The sequence below is a fragment of the Dermacentor andersoni genome, chromosome 3, assembly GCF_023375885.2.
Source record: "Dermacentor andersoni chromosome 3, qqDerAnde1_hic_scaffold, whole genome shotgun sequence".
NCBI lineage: Eukaryota > Metazoa > Arthropoda > Arachnida > Ixodida > Ixodidae > Dermacentor > Dermacentor andersoni.
The window spans coordinates 19828790-19850925 of NC_092816.1; the positions used below are offsets into that span (position 1 = coordinate 19828790).

A 22136-nucleotide genomic window follows, 5' to 3' on the forward strand; every position below is an offset into this window, starting at 1 on the left:
GTGCGCCTGCCCGCAGTACAGTCCACAGAGGGAATGCCTTCGCCACGAACTTGACCAACTGGAACGACCAACCGCTATCGGAAAAAAGAATTCTACACCATCGAAGGGACTTACCGTCACAGAAGAAGGCCGTGCAAGCGCTATTGCGGTTTTTGCGATCTACCGACCTTTGTGAACGTATTTAATTGGAACGCCTTTTGTGTGTGTGTGTCTCCATGCGTGCGTGTTTTTTTTTTTTCTTAGCGTTTTCCTCTCTGTCATCTTTCTAATCCCTATCTCCCATCCCCAGTGTAGGGTAGCAAACCGGAGACTGATATCTGGTAAACCTCCCTGCCTTTCCTCTTCATCTCGCTCTCTCTCTGCTAAATTAACATTATTACCATTACTCTAATGCAATAAACCATTGGACACCCCCCTCAGCATTTGTAGTGGTGGTTTTCAACAGCTTCGCTGGATGTCCACCTTTCGCACGCCCGGGCCGGGGAGTCCGAGTCTAAGCGCTGCTGAGCATGAGTGCCATTAATCTTGTTTTCGAGTGAATCCGGCTCGGCCCCATTTCGATTGCTGAGTAAATTATGCACATTTATGACCTCCGCATGCAAATACACGCAAAATAGTGGCGCGACCTGCCGCTCGAGGCACTTTGCGTGCATTCGCGGGCTTCTTTGACGCTCGGACAAACTCATTTATATAGCACATTTAAGCAACAGAAAACTGTATAGGGAGTTTTTCATGTTGCTCTACAACTCCCAATTTTTTTCATTCTAATTAAAGTATTTGAGAAGTTGATTAACTAATTAAGTCTAATTATGTGGTTAGGCGGAATGAAAGAAATAATTTGAGTATCTCCAAGCGACGGCAAACAACATTAGCTTGGTTCTGTCCAGCTACGCGGCATTTGCATACTTTTAAATCTTGGTGCATGATAGTTGGAACACCCTGTACGTTTATATACAGAGTGTTCAAATTAAGCGTTATGGTTTTCTTAAAGTTAGACACTGGGGGGCACGCGAAGACCACCTGTGCAAATAAGTTATGTGGCCAGGGGGACGAAAAGTGAGACGATAATTATCGCTGTCAGCAGTCTAATTAACTAAAATTAAATAATTAACTTTTTGTTGACTGCAGTAAGTGGGTATGTTTGTATCGAAAAGTTTGAGGCAGTCGTGTTTCTACACAGTATCAGTCGGAAGAATTCTAGCGTGTCTGTGCTCCGAGATATCAGACTCCAAATTTTAATTGTCGTTAGCATGATTACGCATGCACGCGAATGAGGATTGGCGCAAAGCTCCTCCCTGATGTGACGCGGCTGTTGCCTGCGGTGTTTAGTCTGACAACGGGGCAGAGGCATTGCCAAAGATCATGCTCTCGCGCCCTGTCATACGTCACTCGATATAGCTTTTGCCACATGGGACAGGAATCTCGTAAACGAAACGAGAGCTACACCGCAGGGCACAAAAGGCTTGGCAAGATCCTCCTCGCAAGCAGTCAGGTTTCGGCCCTCCGAAATTCGCGCACATAAATATGCAAGAAAGTTTGCAATGGACCAGGAAAAAAGTAACAAAAAAAAATTGGCATGCCGCGTCTGTCGGCCACATTTCTTTTTCAGATTGTACGAGGCTTTACGAATAGAACCAACGTCCAGTTGGTTTTTGTAGATCGCATGCTCCGCCAACGCCTGCCGGTTACAACCTTAGTGTTTTTTTTTTCTTGTGACCTTCTTGGTTCTTGTTATTTTGTGTTCGCTTCTAACGTCCAAATATGTACTAAGTCTTCAAACAATGCGCTTTGTTAGGCAATATTCAAATTATAGAGGAACACAGACATGAATCTAGGTCGTAAAAAAAGTTGCAGGCTGTTTCCGAAAATGTTGCGCAAAAAAATAGAAACAAACAAAGAGGGAGAGAACCAAGCGTTTACTTTTGGCTGCACACTTTCAGGCCATATGCATTGTATTCCTTTTCTTTCTTTTTCTTTAGCCATCAGCTTAAATATCCAATCCAGTTAGGTTACTCTACTCAGTCACTAATTGTCTCATGTTACGTTACGGCCACGCTAACGTAGAAGCGCTGGGTAGCATCGTGATATGCGTGGTCATGATTAAGTATACAGCGCAGGACTTGTGAAATCAGCCTACTTCATCTGAGAAACAAACGTCACGTGCAGTCATCATACTTATTAATGAATGCTTCAGCAGTCCCGGATAATGGGAACTGTGCCACATATAGCACTCCTCGTGCCAGATTTCGTCCGCCCAGGTGAACATGCCGGTGTGAAAGCGATTACTGTTGTAGTCGCCACTAATTATCGTTTACCGTCACCAGCGTATAGTCATTTCCAACGCAGCTCTTTTCGTTGAAGTGTGCCGTGTAACACTGCTTCTAAGAAGCGCCGATACCGAGCTCTCTTTTCCGACGATAAGTAAACAAATACACGTGCATCTGCAGACTGGGCGTTTGCCTGCGATTGCGCTTAGGGATGTCTCGGCTTTGAGGGCAAGCTGCTCCGTTTGCTTAAGCGAAATGGCCTGGACGACAGCGGGTAATTAGTCGGCAAGGATACCGTCTTATCTCACAAACAGCGTTTGCTCTCTACAAAACAGCGAACAACAATCCTTCCAAGTACTTCCAAGCTTCCCATGTGTGGCTCAAAGCAGTCCCTCTGTAGTCATAGGGTCATTGTTGAGTGCAGGCTGTTCTGCCTGTACTCCAAAAAGACGAATGTAAAAACCGTATGCGTCAGGATCTGCCATTTCAGAAACGGAGGCCGCATCGAAAATATGCGTACAGAGCAACGTCATGTATACAACCAAATCGGTCATCATTCCTGTTTATTATTTAACGCTGCCTAGAACTTATTGAACTTTAGTATTTGTTTTACGTACGTACATCTAGTTAAATACCACCGCATCGTTCACTCACCCTTGTGGTTTTGTAAATGTCTCACGCTGTTTTGTGCAGTAAACGTTAGTTGAAGTCTACGGTTTGCCCGTGTGCATCTTTCCGCTGTACCGAAGAACCCTTCCACGCGAGAACATAATGACGCATAATCAGTGTTGCCCAAATAGTTCGGCTTTGCCGTCTCACAGATGTGCAAAGTATGTTTCTTCTTATTCGTCTATGAATTCCTTGCGACTATCGACAGGGCGGAAGCGCGTGGAGGTGCAGTTACTGCTTTAGTTTAGTGATGCGTTTCCTGCAAGACAAGTGCAGCGAGGGAAAGCACCTCCTGCAGGGGCTGGCTGGCTTCAGCGTGATCCGCTGTTGCGAGAAGCACAGCGTCAACGTCAGAGGAAAAAAAAAAAGAATAGAGAGAGAGAGAAAAAAAATTGTTGGGGGTTGCGCAAACCGTTACCAGGCGAACCAACGTGTTTCTGTAAATTGAGTAGTGTGTTTCGGTCGCGGAGAGGCGTGTGTGTGACGATGCACCACGACGACGACCACGTCGAAGAAGGATCGTATCGCAGCAAAGGCAAGATAGCTACTCCAGCCGTTCGACACGAGGTTACGACATGACGATTGTAGGGCTCTGCATGGGTAGTGGAAACACACAATGTGCGATGAGCAACTACGTGTTATGCATTTCCCCCCCTGCCCCTCCTCCCCACCCCTGCGTGGTATATGTTAAAACGACACGATGGCGTTTTTGCTCCAGCGAGACACCAAGAATGAGACAAATATTGCTTCGAATTAAAAAAAACACACACACACACACACAGTTTCACCATACGGGAGAAACAACGAATGCGATAGCAACATCTTAGAATATTACGCGAACTGCAAGACTTGCAACTGTAGTAGCAGTATGAATTAAAATTATGAAGTAAACGTAAGCTGACTAAGTAAAAACCACCTATTGTGCTAGGGGTCCTCTGTTTGAATTATGCCATCGGACAATTTCGTCTACGCATGTTTATTAATAAAATTCAACGCCTTTCTTATCGAAGCTACCACCATTTTCCCGTATCGGGTATGTTTCAAACCTCTTTCGTGGGCCGATTCCGGAGGTATAGTGCACAGCCGCGTCAATGAAATTACATCATTTTAAAGTTTGAGCTCAGTTATTGTTGCGCGCTTTTAATATCGAAGTCTGAGAAGATTTAAGATGAAAGGCATGTGCTGTTGGTGTTTTGTTTGATTACATTTGTTTGTGGGCTGCCATTCTCAAAATTCGGAGGAATAATGTCGAGAATGTAAGACCTGGTATGAGCAAGTTTAGTGATAGAATGATGTGGCAATATAACCCGCTTATAGCGCATGTGATATAGCGTGGCATATAGCATACATATACCTAAATATATGCGGAACCTCACGGCGACGACGACGACGACGGCAAACATTCGCTTGGAGTGTCCATATAATTGATATCGCAATAAAAAGATTTAGACGTGAATCAGTGCAGTGACTCAAACGAGTAAAAATCGGCAAGCTGAAGCAAGCAAACAGAGGAAGGAGGTTAATGAAGTGCTTAGACATAGCATATGATAAGCACAACCATAGTCATCCTTTATAGCCCTGCAGTATACTGTAGAGCGTTTGGAAGTGTGAAGAATGCGCCATATATGGAAGAGAAGTTCAGTTTGACGCAAGCAATAGGCTCGCTGCGGGTGGATCACAACACTCGTCTGCTATGAAGCGCAGTCGGGTTACACGCAATTAATTTAATAACCGCAGTTGTTCACCAGTAATTATAAACATATAAAGAAAACTGCTATTTGCATTCTCGTTTCTTGATACTTGCTTCACAATACTCAAGTATTTCTTGCGAACTCAATCTTAGTCATCCACATAAGTGGTCATATACAAGTGTATGCCTCCGCATGAAAAAGAGGGTGAGAGATATTGGGACTGAGCAAAAGAAAGTCGTCATTTAATGCTACTACAAGGTGAAGAATGCGACATAAGCCAAGACGAGCTCGGCTGTTAAAAGAACCCCTGCACTTGCGAAGACCCTCTGCTTTGCATGGTCTGGTGTAGTGCCGACCTGTCGCGGCAACTGGCGAATGGCGCACGTAGACCACTTCCAGCTTGCACCGTCGCAAGGCGTGCGTTTCAGAGGCTTACGCAGCCGTGGCTCCGGCGACAGGCACGGTTTCCCAGCGAGGCTGGCTCAGCACAAAATCTAGGCGGAAGCCAGGGCCCAATTTATTAGGCAACGATAGACGGCTCGCGATCCCTGCCTAATATGCCAGTGCAGCAGGGAAAGTCAGCGCATCTTTTCTTTCGCAGTTTTGGTGACCGTCATTTTTTTTCTTCCCGAGTTGCTCTTTCCTTGTTTTCGGTTACTGGGTATCAAGCAAGATCATTGCTTCCGCGTCGCTTCACCCAGGGGCTTCGCTGGCGTTCTTTTGTTTACTGAAGACCCGAGGGCACAGTGGACCTCAGCTGCCGAGAGAATCCGGCCGTCTTTGTTGCTCCCCTTCCTTCGTAATGAATGATGCCGGTTCCACGGCTTGCGCCTGTAGGTTGCCACAGCTTCGTCTGCGACAACAACAACGAAAAACAAGGGCGCCGTGGAACGCACGGATGACGCTGAGAGACAGAGCCGAGACCAAGGACGCCGAGGCAGCCCGAAAGACGCCTGGCGACCGCGCGGCAAACGTCTTTCGCTCGGGCTGACCGATTCCGTCCAGCCCGGTGGATTCGCGTAAGCAACGCGGCATCCCGCTGCTGCGGTGAGCGCTACGCAGCTACGCCGTTCCCCTCTGCGCGCCCTCTATCCTCGCTGGCTTTGGTGGCGGCGAAGACTTCGTGCCCGTCGGCTTCCCCGCACGCCTCGGAGCCATCACTCAAGGGCGGCGCCTCGCGCTCGAGCGTAAGCTCGGCGCACAATCCCCACCTCTGCGCCACTCGCTCTCTTCCCTGCTTTTACTCGGTCGTTCTTCTCAATTCTTCCCCAGCGGGCCCCTGGGTTTGCCGCGGTTTCCTCTGTTGCTCCAGCGGGCGGCTTGTGAAACAGGGCAGACGAGGTCTCCCTGTCTGCGCGCAATCCCCCCTGACAAATGCGCGGGACACGCGCCCCCGACCCTGGGCACCGACAACGCCTCTCCCCCCTTTCCTTCCGTTTCCTCCCCCAGCTACAACCTAGTCGGTGGACAGAGTGGCAGACAGGTGATGCTGCCAGGCCGCTCGAAATCCTTCAAGAGGAGAGCCAACACGACGACACCCCAGGCGACGCCGAGGATAGCCGCGGCCGGACTCAAGAATGATGCGCGCACTGACTTTTTGCTGTGATTCGCGACGCTGCTCTTATATTTCTCACCTCAGCTCCCCTCTGTCTCACCTGTATTTCTTTCTGTCCCACGGACGTAACGTGCCCCACATCCGCTCCGCGTTGCATTGAAAGCAGTCCTAATCTTCGTGTGTCCCCTGAATTTTATTTACTTACTTTTTGTTTCGTGTGTATAGGACTGGGAGAAACTTCGCACAGTGGTTCTCACTTCTATAAATGTAGGAGCCTCGCCCGTGGCTCCGAAAGCAGCTGCCTTTTAGGAAACGCCGGGCGCCTTCTTTGTACATCCCAAACACGGACATGCTTTTAATCTTTCGCAACTGACTCCTTAAAGCCCGTTGTTTCCAGGAGGCCGGCACAAGATTCTGGCAGGACACCCCGGCAGCCTCTGTGAAAGTATTCTCACCGCGTTTTCTCAGCAGGCGTTGCTTGCGGTGAGCAGAAATATCTACGTCTCGGGGCTCTCTTTTCCGCACGATCTTTCTAGACGATCTGTTTTTGTTTTATCAGAAACTGCGTCGTGCTTTTGTTGAGTGCCTTGCACGTCTGGTCCGCCGTTACCACTTTATTTACACCGCCGGCAGGCTTGGTCGCATAATAAACGCGGTCGACCGCTTCTTCTCTTCCGACTCCCCTGCTTGCCATTGTGGTCCCCGCATTCTCAATGCGCAAAAACGTCAACGCTCGTGCGAGTGCGTGCGTGCGTGCGTGCGTGCGTGCGTGCGTGCGTGCGTGTGCGTGTGCGTGCGTGTGCGTGTGTGTGTGTGTGTGTGTGTGTGTGTGTGTGTGTGTGTGTGTGTGTGTGTGTGTGTGTGTGTGTGTGTGTGTGTGCGAGCGAGCATTTTTCCTGTGCATTGTTTGCCTTGCGCATGCATGCGCGAATATTTTGCTTCGACAGGTTTTGTAAAAAGTAAATCGGCAGTTGTCGCAGCAACCTTCCGACTTTACACACTGGTTCTGTGTTACATGCCTGGTGTTTCAGGAAAGACGAAGCTGACATATCAAACACAGCGCAGCGCAGATGAGGCAACCATGTTTTTGACAGCATACCATTCTCCGTGGTATAGGTCAGATTTGTGACATGCCAGGGGAAATATTCCAGAATATGTGTTCCAGAAAGTATAGACTTATATTGTTAAAAGAGAGAGAGAGAGAGACATTCGCAAGCAAGACATCTTGCCAATGGAGCGAAAAAAAAATGTGCGTTGCGGTTGCGATTAATCAGAAGAGCCTTCAGAAAACTTGTCTCGCTGCAGTGCAACTTTACAGCAAAACGCCATAGCCACTAAGCCACTGTGGCGGGAGCAAACTCAGGAAATTAGAAAGATCATGCAGATCCCACACTATGTGACAATGAGTGCAAACGAAGATCGAGCGTCCACTCTACCGCCGCGGCCGACCGAGCGCCGGTTCCTCAAGCCATCAGCGGCGGGCGTGCTTTTGGGAGCTATACGCAGTAACGCTACTCCACGCCTGGTGGCGCCATCCATAGCGCCAGCGAAGTGGTGCGACCTCTCCTCCCGCCTTCGCCCCCTCCAGTCCGTGCATAGCTCAACTGCATACTAAAAGGATTTGCACCCGTAAGGGTCGTTTTTTTTTTGTTTAAACCACCCCCTTACACCCATAGAAAAATTATGCAGATCCTACGTACTGTGGGAATCGATGTAAGCGAAGCTTTCTGCGCTGGTTGCTTTGATTGACGTTAATTAGCGGTGATGTTGATGGTAAAGTTTAATTTCTTAAACGTTTAGTCCTACATGAGAGTGGTTAGTTGATGTTAAACGTTACCATGCGTGCACCACTGCTGTTTGTGTGCGTAGCAGAACAAACAGGGAGATATGTTTGCTTGAGGCATTGTTGTGCGCCATATTTCATAACCTCTAAGAGGGTTGAGCAGCGTCATTGCCTCACATGGAACATCGCATCGTGGCAGAAGTATTAAATTTGAATTGGATTACGGGGATGTACGTGCCAAAACCACAATCGGATTAGGAGGCATGCCGTAGTTGTGGACTCTGGATTAATTTTTACACCGCGATGTTCTTTAATGTGTCCGAAAATCTAGTTGCAGATGCGTTTTCTATTTCGCCCCCGTCGAAATGCGGCTGCCGGGGTCGGGATAAAATCCGCGACCTCTAGCAATGCCATAGCCGCAAAGCTACCGCGACGGACACAGAAGTGTTGATTTGACGGTCGACCGCTTCCGTAGTGTCGCCTGGAGCCTGAGGTGCGCTTTAATTAATGCGGCTCTGCTTCTGCGCGCCCTGCGTGATTTGTCGCCTCGACATATTTGCATGGTGTTTATTTTTCAGAAATAGCAGTAACGTACTATACCGTATCTTTAACTTAATCTTATCCAGTTTCCCCGCAACCTCTCTCGTATAGCAGGAGGGTTTCCTTGCCTTCTCACGTAACCAATGGACAGGTCTGAGCGAAATGGACGGAAAACGTCAAGCTTAATCTTGATCCTTTCCTTGGGCGCCGACAAGCGCCGACGGTATTCCGTCGGTCTCGTGCACCAACGAGCTGCGACGCCTATGACGTCCCTGCGAGCGTTCATCGTCGCGCCAGCGTTGTGAGAAGCCTGCATGGTATATACCAGAACGCTGTCCCTGCTGCACAGCAGCGGTTGTATCGCGTGCTGCGTCGCGCCCTGTCGCATTCGTGCATTGTGAGAACACCGTGCGAGAAGTTCCACGGCAACGCTAAACCTTGCTAGTGCTTGCATTGCTTCGCCTTCGAGCCAAACTGCCAACACCCGTATATATGAATATATATATATTTTATATGCGCGTGCTTAAAGCGCAGAGAGTGTGCCCTCACTCACCTCCACGTGAGTTCTGTCTTGTCCCACTTGGCGCCCTGCAGCGCGTATCGCCTGACGCGCTCGGCGTGCCCGATGACGTCGGGCACGCCGCAGCGCGGCCTCTTCATCATCGCCATGGTCTCGGCGTCCAGCTGTCCGGTGGGGCGGAGTCCCGCGAAGCGCTGCATGCGCCGCAGCGCCGACCGGAAGCCCTGCTCGGTGCGCAGGTTGTCCGAGGGAAGCACCGCGTTGCGGCTCGTGTCGCCCATGTAGCCGAAGCGCTCCAGGAAGCCCTGCGACGAAGGAAGAGAGCACTTATACGTGACGCCTGTGACACACACACACGTTTCGCTTCTGCTGCATTTTGCAGATGCTTGGCACGGCAGCGCAGACAATGCTCCGAGTGCGATTTGCGTACGCTTCTACGATTTCACGCGTCTTCGGATCACCGTGCCTCGTAGGTGTTTCAACCTTGCTGAATACTGGGAGGCAACCAGAAGAGAGCGTGGCTAAGGCTCTCTTCTGCTGTGACAAATTGAGGCATAATACGAGGACAGATATATCGAATTAAACCGCAAGTGCATCCACGCCTTCCCCTTCACATTTTGGAACCTGTATGCGTAGAGAGGGTGCTTAGAATAATTGAACCATCAATCGCAGTCATCAGAGCCCCTTTGTTCTTACAAGGTAGCCATCAGACGCCCCTCCCCCCTTTTTCTTTTCTCACCTATTACTTTTGGTGTTGTTGGGATTGTCACGTGTTACTTGTAGCAGCTGCTTTTTGCTCGTATTGCTTAACGTTATAAAAAAATATGTGAAATGTAAGGGCGCCGACTGAAGACTCTGCAAGAGCGCAGTGAACGAAAAAGGGACCTTTTAGTACTTAAAAGTGCGCACATTAATCAAAAAGAATGTGTATCCGCGCGTGCGGAGGTACAATTCAGTACTGCACGGATAATCTATAGTTAAAACTAGGGTAAAACACTACGCGCATTAACGATGCAATAACACTGGGAAATGTTGCAGCACTCCAGTCGCCATGCGTGGTGTCACCAAGCAGTTGGATTTACCAGCGGTTCGAAAATAAGCGTCATGCACAACGACTGCATACAGATGAAGACATCAACACCTACAGCGTAACCACAGCTGTCACGAAGTGTTCCCAGCCTCCTTTCGGTTTCGCTAAGCGAGATTCTACTGCATGCGCAAACATACATGTGAGGGACGCCGACAGCCGCGTCTTCCTGAGCGAGGTCGATGTGCCAACGCGACAACGCCCGCTAATAAGAGGGGCAACGGGAACCAGACATCATCTGTCACAATTACGCAGTCTGATAATTGTGACGGATAGAGAAATTCGCGACAGGTCGGTCGTTAGAGGGAACCCTGCTTTACTTATTAACGCCCGCACATGTACTGCACGCGTCGTCGGTGTCTGCCAGCGAAGACGATCCTTCAACGGGGATATGGCTGTGCGACAAGCACGCGAACCGCCACTGTGGATCGGGAATAGTGATAACTACAGTTGGTGTCACAGAATATAGAAATGCCGACTGATGAGTCACGAGGAATCTCAATCTTATCATCTGGTAAGCTCTCGGCAAGTGCCGCGCTCAAAATAAGAGAGTGGCGGGGATTCTTCAATGAATGCTGAAGTATGGGCCCTATAACGTAACACTATTCCAATATATTTTTATTCCAACCTCCTGACGTCAAATTTGCGTAACCGCCGACGCAAGCATCGGGCGGTCACCCGCAGGGTTGTCTGAACAGACCAATCAAACGCTCTTCTCGTTCATAGGAGGTCACTTTTGTTTGCTTGAAAAACGAATAACATTGCCTACGCTGAGCGGCTTGTCTTATCTTATTGGCTGCCAAGAAGCAAGGAGCACGCTCAAGTGGAGAGGGATTTGATGGGGCCGAGCCACTGCACAGAAAACCGATAACCGGATGAAGAGGCTGGCGCCGACGTCTGCGATTGGTCCACTTTCCCTTATTTAACTTGCGGTGGCTGGTCGAAAATCACGGCGGCATGCAACTGAAGCTTAAGAACGACGCTAAAACGGGTCCTCAGCAAAGAAGCGTTGGCAGAGCGAGGTCGTAAACGTGCCGAAAGTGCTCGATAACGTTATGCAGCCACGCAAAAAGCTTTATTATACGCAAATAAACCCATTCTTTCCGGCAGGTGCGAGTAGCCAGTGCCTGAGCGATCGGCGGCAGCCATCTTTTATTCCTTTCAGAACGGGGCAGCCTGCGGCTATTCAGAAGAAAACTCAGTTTTGTTCGGCATATTAATGCATCTTTAACGCGTACACGTCACTTTGACGCAGTGAGCTTTTGCGGTTGTGTGACGTCTCGTGAGAGGCAGGCGATGTGGTTGCAGCCCAAAAGTTTTTAACCAATAGCCGAGGGGTACTGGCGAAAATGCGTCGAATCAGAAAAAATATTTTGCTTTTCTTCTGTCAAATCATGCATAATCAGTGTGTACACGTCATAATAGATTGGGAGCTATCGCGGTTTTCGTGACATCGTGTCACAGCCAGGCAAAGTCGGGGTGGTCCAAAAAAGTTTTTGACCAATCGCGTAGGGCTGATTGCAGAATTGGATTAGAAAAGTTTGGAATAGTTTTACGTTATAGCGCCCATACATGGCCATACGTCTAGCGTGCTACTCCAGATGAGAAAGGTGGTATATGAAATGATCATTCACACATACACATAGCATGTACGCGCAGTTAGGAGGTCTAGTCAAGGTCATTGTTTCAGAGGAGGTCTAAACGCAGTTCCGTTGCGCGCAAAGCGCTTCAACAAGGTCCAGCACATGGGTAGCTGAAGAGAGCTACATCGTAAACTTAAAATTAGATTCACTCATAACAACAATAACCACTTTATGGTCGTGACGCCATCTGAAGTCATCATACCGGGTGCGTGCAGCAACGCACTGGCCAGGAGACACACAAGAATACACGACACTCTTTTGTGTCTTCGTATTGTTCTGGTCAGTGCCCTGCTTCGCAAACACGGTATAATGATTAATCACCAACTCGCTCAACTTTCAACATTACTGGCCATCTGAAGTGCCCCTGCGAATTACTTAAAAGCCGCAGAAGCCTTTGCAAACCGAGTGAATTTTGTGTTTAATATATTAAGTTCTCAATCGAATATGTATTACTTCAATTCTTCCATAACAACGGGGTTGAGTTCGGCTTGCTTTCATCAGCTAATTCGAACACATTACAGGGTCAGCTTCTGGATGAAATATAAGGACAGCTAAACACTCCTTTCAGCAGGAAGTGGCGCCCAACTCTGACACGGTGCTTGACTTATCATCCTACTCTCCCTACGTTATTGTACATATTTCTCGGTGGTGATATAGTCAAAAGAGTGCAAGAGAGAGAGAGAAAGCAGGGAGAGGAAAGGCAGGAAGGTCAACCAGACGAGCGTCCGGTTTGCTACCCTGCATTGAGGGTAAGGGGAATAGAAAGAGAAGAGAGTGCGAGAGAGAGAGAGAGAGCAAGGACAGGAGAGGCAGGGACGTCAACCAGAAGAGCATCCGGTTTGCTACCCTACACTGGGGGTGGGGGAGAGGGAAACAGAAAGAGGAAAAAGGGAGAGAGTGAGCACTGAGTGCTTGTGGGCGGGACATTATGCACAGGCACAGTATAAGTGGTCTCTTAAGCCGGTGCACTTCAAGTATTGCACTAATCCACGACTCGCTTCTCGTGCCAGTGACGGGTGTGGCCCTGGTCCGAGTATCTTTGACTCGGTAAACGGTCTTAAGTCCAGTCGGTGTAAAGTTTCCCGCAGAGAGAGGCGTTGTACATCGTAGCGGGGGCAGATACACAATAGGTGCTCGATGGTATCCTCGCACCCACAGGAATCGCACATCGGGCTCTCGGCCATTCCCAAACGATAGCAGTATGAGTTCGTGAGCGCTACTCCCAGCCACAAGCGGTACAGCAAGGTTGCTTTGCCGCGGGAAAGGCTAGATGGCAGTTGTAGCCGTAGCGTGGGGTCCAGTTTATATAATCGGCAGTTGAAGGCACCTGAACTCTAGAGATCTTGCGACTTTTTGCGTGCATGTAGGCGAACTTCCCTGGAAGCGTCCGACCTCGCCAAAGGTATTGAACGCGTCTGGGTATCTTCGCGGGCAGACCGAGCAGCCTTGTCAGCTAGGTTGTGGCCGACGATGCCACAGTGAGCAGGAATCCATTGAAATATAATGGTGTGCCCTCTTTCCAGAGCATGGCGATGCACTTCCCTGATATCAGATATCATCTGCTCGTAAGTTCTGTGACGTAATGCAGACTTGATGCTGTAAAGGGCTGCCTTAGAGTCACAAAATACGACCCATTTCTGCGAAAAATCAGTACAGTGTAGGACCTGCGGCCGCGTGTGCGGAACGCAGGAAACGAGATTAAGAACGACATTTTTTTCTTTTCTTTTGTTATCGCGCTGTTTTTCTGCCGGTATACTGACGCTCCTCTGGACGCCGAGAGAGAAGAGCCGGCGCTAGCAATAACTCCGCGCCCGGCAACCACTCCGGCGCGGCCTGGCGGACAGCGCTGACAAGAGGGGGTCTTGGACGCGAGGCTTCGCGACTGACGCGATCTGACACGTCTGCACGTGGCGACGACCTCGTCACCCGCCGGCGCCTGCGCTCTTGGCCGCTGAGAAGAGATAGTTGGTGCGTGGCGCGGCTAGGCTTGCCGACAAAGTCGTCCCGCCAACAGCAGAACTAACACCAGGATCCGGGCTAGCGGCTGTGATTGGATTACGGCTCGACGCGCAGACGACACCGCAACCGGAAGCCGAGAAGGTTCGCCTCTGATTGCGGCTGCAGGCGCACCGCTGCCATGGGAACTGCGCGGAGGAACCCTCGGGACTGCTTCGTGCGCTGTTGTTTGCCGTGTGCTCTGCTGCTTTTGAGGTTTATTCGTCGTCTTATTTCTTCTGCAACTCTGCTGGCTTCCGCAGAGAAAGGGCACACATCGTATCACGAGAAATAACTCTGCCGGCTATCGTTCCGTGGCGAAGTGGTGACTGCGAAGCGACGCCAATAAAAGAGGAGGGGCACGGTAGCACCAAGAAACTTAGACTGGCCGGCGTCTCATAAACTTGCACAAGGGCACCTCGTACACGCACATGAAAAAGCGTGGCTCATGCATCTTGGCAGTCGACGCCATGTGGACATTCATGATTACATCCCCCCGCCCCCCGCCCCCCCCAAAAAAAACACACTAGCATACAAGGTCATATCGCGCCAACTGCCACTCGATCCGGGAAAGATCAGAAAGAGAGAGGGATGAAAGGCACGGAGGTTAAGCAGATGCAAGTTTCCGGTTTGCTACCCTGCACTGGAGTGGGGGAAAGGGGAGTTAGAAAGGGGGTAGAGGAGAAAGCATTCGGGAACGTATGCGCATGGTACCATCTAGGATTCTGCGTAGTCCCATTGCGGTGCCCAAAACCTCATTCACTTTTCTTTCTGTGGAAAGGACAAGCAAGAAATGAAAACATACGCAGACAAACCAGACTAGTTTTCTGTTTGCGACGAAACACGAGGGGTGTGTGGGGGGGGTGGGGTTGGGGGGAGGAGGTTTGAGATAAAGGGATAGCGGTACTTTTAAGTAACAGCGTGCCGTTAGGCATATTCTTACCGCAAGGAGATCCGCTTACTGCACGTTTAAAGCACTACTGTAGGGGGCAGCCATGCTTTCACTAGACTTGAAAGCGCGCTATACGTCTGAAGTCGCACTTTTCTTGCTTAGATCAGCGCGTAAGGTATAGGACGCAGATGCAAAGAGACAGTCACAAGCACAAACCAAAGAAAGCACGCTTATCCAGTGCTCTTTTGTTTTGCTGTAATCTTCTGTTCGTGCTACCACCTTATGTTAACGGAGAAGCACCAGCTGTCAAAGAGAAGTATTTCTTTAAAAAGGAACTGAGTCTAAAGTGGTAAACTGGCTCCCCCCATGCGACATGTGTTGTCATTTAACATAACACAGTTGATGTCTCGGATCCAGAGCATTCATGAATTATAGCTTCGAAGATGTTTTTATGCGTTGCATATTGCAATCACTCACTTCAGCCCTTGGGCGCGGCCGAGCAGCCACCATTGACCTTTAGCGCAACCACGTGACGTGACGTCACGACAGCCGGAGGAAAAGCTGGGCCCCAACACAATATGTAACGCATTCTTGGCTTAACCAAGCTAAGCCTGGCCATTTTTTTTTTGTTCTCTTTGAACTTCATTGTGTACCCCATACTATTACATACTATGTTACCTTCATTTGAATACTATACCTGCCTTGGTTAGTGACGTGTATCAATAGTAGTAAAAAAATAAAATAAATTTAAGTGCTTTTCGTAAGTATCGTACATTTGGTGCTGTAGTCTGTCAGAGATGGATTACAATTGCTCTTCCACACAAGAAACATGTGCTAAGAAATGTCATGGCCTCTCATGGAAATGTCGCTACGTCACGGTGTTTAGCTATGCCTTTTAAATTATTGTGTGTTTTACATGACACTGAAAAACAAACAAGACAGAGGCATACAGGAAGATGGACACTTGAAGCGATTGACACTGACCAAGGCAAAACACCTCGCCAAACCATCGGTTTCAGCTTAGACATCCTTTGTTTGACCACTGTTGATAATTTACTATAAAAAGATCTTGCATATATATATGTATATATATAAAGGACTGCCTTGTGGGCTTCTGTGTAGCGGGGCAAAGCCACGTCATCATTTTCTTCTGCCCAGAATTTACAGTCGACATAGGCTTTTCGAGGTGACAATGGCACATTACGGATGGCTTCACCTTGGGGTAAAGGTACACTACAGTGATACACCGACTGCGCACGGATGGTTGACTTGAATGACAACACGAATAAAACCATTCACGACGCGACACACTGTACGCGTGCACATGCCGTGTCTGCTGATCCACGGTCTAGTTATGCTCAGATACTTTGCAGAGTTATTTCTTCCGTATACATTCCACCACTGAATGGTCGTAACCTTGCAAGGCAACGAAGGGATGCATCTCTAGGTGCTTCGTCATAGAAGCACCAAGTTGAACAAAAGAGAACATGAGAAATAACAACAAAACAAAAGAGTATTTACCATCATTTTAGCCTTCATGGCTGCCTTTCGCTCTTGCTGAGTGGGCGCGGCAAAGCATAGGACGAGCATTACGAGTGACGCGACCTGGCGGGCCATAGTACCTCGATGTGTCGATTCCAGGCAGACCGAAGGTAAACCTCTCACCGCACGCAACACTAGCACAGACCAACCGACACTTCTAATAACGCAGATGTGGCACGCTCGAAGTGTTCGCCACGACTCAAAAGGCAGTGAGTGAAGATGACAACACCGGAGTAGCCCGACTCTCAGAGGTTGCTTTCTCTCTCTCTCTCTTCCCTACACCGGTTGACGCTCATCAAGGACGATCAAACGTCCGCTCCTGCTGCGTGTTCCGGAAAAGGGCGCGAACGATAAGGTGCGCCAGCTCTTCCTACGGCGTCTGTGTAAAAGATGGAAGTGACGTCAGGGGAGCATCTTTTTCCTAAAGGTCGCGACGAGCCAGCCAGCCGAGCCCCTTTCCCGCGCCCAGTTTGGAGAGTTGGGACAGAGGAACCGGGCCGGCGCAAAGCTAGCTAGACCAGGCGTCCGACCACATGTTGGCGCACGTGTCGAGCAGATCGAGGAGCGCTGCGCTCTAAGACATCCTGGCGAGCGCGAGAGGCCCACATCTGCACTCATTATTACGCATCGCTCGATAATGCATTTAGTCGCTGGCATGAGTGAGCCGCCTGATGCGGGGGAAAGAAAGGAAAGAAAGAAAGAAAAAACGTGTTTCTTCCTGGAACGGTGTCGCGAAGCTATTCGTTCGTAAGAACTCCTTGTCATCTCTTAGAGTCGTTGCTGCCATCTTGTTCGCTGCCACGACTGGCCGGTGCCCGTCGTTATGTGCCGGTTGTCTGGACGAACGTCCGGAGATTTTTTGCCTCGGTTTTGTGCCTCGATAGCTACAGGGTTATAGCCCGGCTGCAAACGTCCCGTACTGCTTCAGGCACCCGCAGTACGCACGCACCAGCCAGAGATTCGGGCTGTAGGCTCTTGGAGCCTGGAGAGTGTCGCCACACCTTGCGTAATCCTCGTGGGCCGTAATTCTACTCCAGTTCGCGGGGCCAACTTGTCACATTCGATCGAAGGGGCTGCGACACTTGCCGCCGGCGAGGGATACGCGTAGAGCAGAGCGGCCGGAGGGAGCGCCCTTGCCGAGGCATGCACGCTGAATTACACGGCGATCGATGCGGCTGCGCTCCTTGGCGAAAGAAAGGACGCCTCCTGATAATGGGTCCCCCTTTCAATTTTGCCTCCTCAGACAATGGGCGCGCACTGTACGAGCTCTCCTCGAGAAAAACCGCTGTCTTTGCCCCCGCACACTTTCAGGGTCGCGAGGAAAGGCGCGTCGTGGCGCGCTGGCGGAGAGATGTCGTCTCGGCGCGGCACTATTTTCGATCGAAGCCAAAAGCGGTGCAGCAGCCAGGTCCTAATCATATGCGATATTTCTTAATCGTCCATGATTTTTGACGAGCAATTTGCTGCCCCGACGCGTTTTTCGGCACAGTTATTACGCATCTCGCGTCTCTTTTTCGCTGCGCGGAAATTTTCCGCCGTTAAGTGTGATATAAAAGCCGAGGTTTCATAAGATGAGATAACGCCTTATTTTTGTGTACTACAGCTTTCACGGGTGTTTTACTCCCTTGCCAAGTTACATATCGTTAACACTTTATGTCGGCGCAATGCGCCTTGTCAAAGGGCTTTTCTGTCTTATTTCGTTGCATTACTTGGCGCTCACTACAGCGCATTTGAGATATCGTGAACTTACGATGCGCAGAACTGATCGTCAGAATTCACAGTCGTGGCCTTCGGCCGCTGGCCGGATCGCGAGGACGACGCTATAAGCGTTGAAGAGGCAAAGGCAGGAAGTGTGGCAGCGGAAGACAGGGAATGGATGAGGGGGAGGGGTGTGGCGAGCCAAAGCAAAGCGAGGATTCCAGCACCCTCTCCCCTGCGTTTTGCCTCCGGGCCCATTCGGCTCCATTTATCCCAGTTGCGGAGACATCGTCCCCGGCCAGCGTGCACGAGTCTAATCGAATCACTCGTGCCGCTGTTTTCCCGGATTGCGGCGCCAATCTCGCTCACTGGTCGCGGGGCCATGCTGCTGCTTTTGCTGCAGCTGCAAAGTTCTCCCCTGGGCCCCATCCACAGCCGACCCGCTCTGCCGGGCGCCATGTATGCCAGCAGCAACAAGGACGAGCTGACTCTCGCCTCGTGCGCGTGTCGACATGATGTAGAACACCCGGGCGGCGCCGAAGCGGGACTCCGCGATAGATTCCGATGCTTTCGTATGAAGCAGCAACCACTCTATCTCTGGTCCAGGGTAGTTTGACAAGAGATTTTAGGAGTACCGCGAGCCTTCGAGGCCGGCCAACACTACGAACGACAAGGAGGAGGGAAGCTTGTCCTGAATGTTGCGTAGCAGTATATAGCTATGGCATTGCGCACAGTGTATGGTCTCTTCGCGTGGAATCTTCTCCACAAACTGCACGTACTCGCCCAGCCATAGACGTTTTTTACTTCCAAGCCTGTTTTCCTCATTCGCAAGTGGGCGGCTTCCACACAGTGCACATTTGCCCAAATAATGGCGGCACGTAGTCGGGCTTCAAATTATGTTTGCTGCACATGCTGTGACTTGTCTCTTGCGCATAGTTTCATCACGAAAGCCACATTTGCACTTTACATGTCATGAGGCGTGCAAAAATTACTACGCCGCCATTTACTCGACAAACCGCCTTGCTGGAACGCTAGCTTTACAGTTATGAAAAACGTCAATACTGCTCCAAAACTGAAGTGAATTTACACATAAAGAAATAGAAATACCTGCCCCATCAAAAACGGCCGTATTCAGTAACGCACCGCGTCCTCTACAGGGCGGCCTGTCGAATGAAATAGCCACTGCGCTTCGGTAGTTATGGCACCCGAACTCAGAGGCCATGCAGTAACGCGCATATGCGATTCGCGAGTTCTAGGGTGTTTTCCAATTTCGGTCAGCATTGAAGACCATCTATAATCTGACTGCGAAGAAGACAGCTTTGAGCCCAAGCTACGGAATTATTTGGGAGCATTCAAACGACGTGTCTGCGGCTTCACGCCACCTCGCATCGACGAGAGCGAGCTAAGAAAAGCATATATCATCGCTACATTTTAACACATTGCGTGTGCGAAGCTATGAAAAACACAAGGCAGCTTACACTAATCGCATAAGAAAGTGCCACTTCGTTGTTTAGTGTACAGGAGACCTTCCCGTCGAATTTCTAAACATTCCGCTCAGCCGCCATGTTGTTTGAACAGCAAAGTAGCCTGCATCGTTCTTGACTTCGATGCTGTCATCGCGAAGCTGTATTTTTGCCAGTTTTCATGGAGGAAGAAAATAATTAGGAAAGCGCATCGCGCAGCACGATTGAAGCCAAACGTATCGGTTTAACACGTGATCATCACGTCAGAGAGCGCGATAGGTTTGGTGCCCACACGCTGCAGGCAGAGCTATATACGGCAGGATGGCTGAACAAGAGCTCATTCAAGTTCAAGTTTATTGTTTCATTACAGGTACATATATTACAGAAGGTGTTATACAGAAAGAGGTACCACAGTTATAACCTGCAGCGGGACCTCTTGTCCTTAGTTGCATAATAATATTGGTATAGAATAATATTGATTAGATTTAGTATAATTAAGTAATAATTAATACTGATAATTATTGCTTAATAATAATAATATTGCTTTAAGACTACCGGGAACCAAACATTCCCGGCCAATAGGCTGCGTCTCAGAGGTCCCATGTTTGGCCGATACTGCGACGAAAAGCGCTAAGAGAATGGCTTGCAATTAAAGGCTGCCTGGGTGACGCAACGCGCTCTGCTAGTTTATTTCCTTCCTTCATGCCGGCTTTGCCGGAATTGGAACGAGATGGCCGCTGTCCATATAGCTGTCTATTTAGCCGTCTACGGCGAGTTTTGGAACGCAGCCGTAGTATCGCAGTCAGGCAATTTGGATATCTACTCATGGCTACTGGAGCGTAGCAACTGCTTGTGTCAGAAATCGACGAGGACACTTATTTAGGCACAGTGACCACCTCAATCAAACGGTGGCGCTGCGCCCAGTCGAGGCGCGTTCGCGAATATAGGATTAAGTGTCTTATAATCAATTTCGATGCACGTACTATATCGTTAAATAAGCTTGAACTTGAACAGAGATTGGTGTTCCGTTTCTACCAAAAACATTGCACCTTATAGGAAGATTGCATCGCTGCGTGCAACGGATTCGGTTTGGCGAAAGTCTCTGACGAGAAATATATGCGTGACGTGCATAAATTTCATGTCTTTGAGAAGCTTGGAAAATGCGAAGACAATCGCCTCTCTTTCTATTCGTTGCATTTCAGTGCCAGGAAATGCCGGACAAAAGGAAGCGAATCGACCGTCGTAGTACACCCGGGAGCAGCCGCACAGAGAAAGGGAGAGCACCGATTGCGGGTCGCAATACGAAGCGGCACCGATGCCGAGATTTAGAACTCCTGCTGAAAAAGACAGCCCGGCTAAGCAGGCAGAAAGAATGAGCTCTCAATTACCGATGTCCCCGGTCATGCCCCCTTCTCCTTCCGTTCCTCTACAGAGGGAAGAAAGAAGAAAAGATAAATCACTTTACTTGTGCCCCCTGCTTCTTCCCAAAGCCTTGTCGTCAAAACGTCACAAAAGCCCGCGAAGTAGAAGACCGGGTCGATGTTATAATCACCGTCTCTGCGAAATCGAATTACCCCCGGTAAGGGCTCGACTATAGCTATATATGGTGATCGAAAGAGCCGGCCCGGCGTCCTTATATCGGCTGCTTGCACCCCGGTGTCGCGCCGCTCATCACAGGTCAGCGCACCCCTTGCTTAGATTGTAACTGGTGTACAGCTGCGACACACGCTCGTGTGTGAGCCCTTGCTAACGGGCGAAAGTCGCCCTGCGTCCGACGAAGACGCCGGTACGCCTACACAGTGTAATATCCATCAGTGCCGTTAACGAGCGGCCATTATATATATATATATATATATATATATATATATATATATATATATATATATATATAGAGAGAGAGAGAGAGAGAGAGAGAGAGCTGTCAGACAGTCGGATTAGAACAAAAGACCTCCAGCACAGGAGCCCGATACTCTAACCATCAGGCGACAGAAGCTTGCCTCAGCAGGCGGGACAGGAGATCCTTAGGGATTGCCCCTTATCGTAGCCGCCAGAACACTGTTCCTTCTACCCAGCAGGAGGTGCCTTGCATGGTGCCTTGCAACGCCGTGCGAGGAATCGTTGTCGTTGTTGCCCGTCCAACCACAAATAAACCTTCAGGACACCTATAGCGTAAGCGATGTTGAAAGGTGCAATCTTATGTTGAACGAAAGTAATAATAGCAGGAAGGATCAATAATCACTGTTTGAAAACCGCACAAGAAAATTAAAAGATACAAATTTAACAGTGCTTTCGGTTGGACTCCATAAGAAATTTCTGGACTGCGGAACAAACATCTCTATGGCTGAATCCCAGAATAGAGGCGCCAAACGGAAGAGTGCCAAGTGCATGCGCTACAACTCGCTGTCGAAGCTTCTCTCTTCGGGCGAAACTGCCACTTTTCTTGATATTAGCGCGGTATCGGAATCACTGCAGGTTCGTTATGCCATTACCCTCTTGTGCCTGACATAATAATAATAAAAGAAATAGTTGACAGACGTTTACCGGCGATAACAATTGTGTGGGATGAGAATACCTACTGTTACGTTTCGCCTACAACGCGCGGTAATGCCGGCGCAGATGCAACGGACGCCGGGGCTTCGTTCAAAGCGGCGGACATTTTGGCCCGTTCGACGCCGCCGCAACGCCTCCCCGCCAAGCGTGTCCAGGCGTGTTTCAGTGCCACGTGTCTTCGTGTGTGCGTGTGTGTGTGTGTGCCCACGCTTGTCAATGCGCGGCAGCCGGGGAGCGGAGC

At 49.6% G+C, this 22136-nt stretch overlaps 1 protein-coding gene across 1 annotated transcript in view; it reads right to left on the reverse strand.

Annotated features, from left to right (window-relative positions):
- The window catches only part of LOC126519541 (matrix metalloproteinase-2-like), a 266198-nt gene that overhangs the window by 117395 nt on the left and 126667 nt on the right, over positions 1 to 22136 (reverse strand). The window contains exon 2 of the mRNA XM_050168978.2: positions 9059 to 9330. Coding sequence (XP_050024935.1) covers positions 9059 to 9330 — 272 coding nt within the window. The remainder of the gene's footprint in view (positions 1 to 9058; positions 9331 to 22136) is intronic.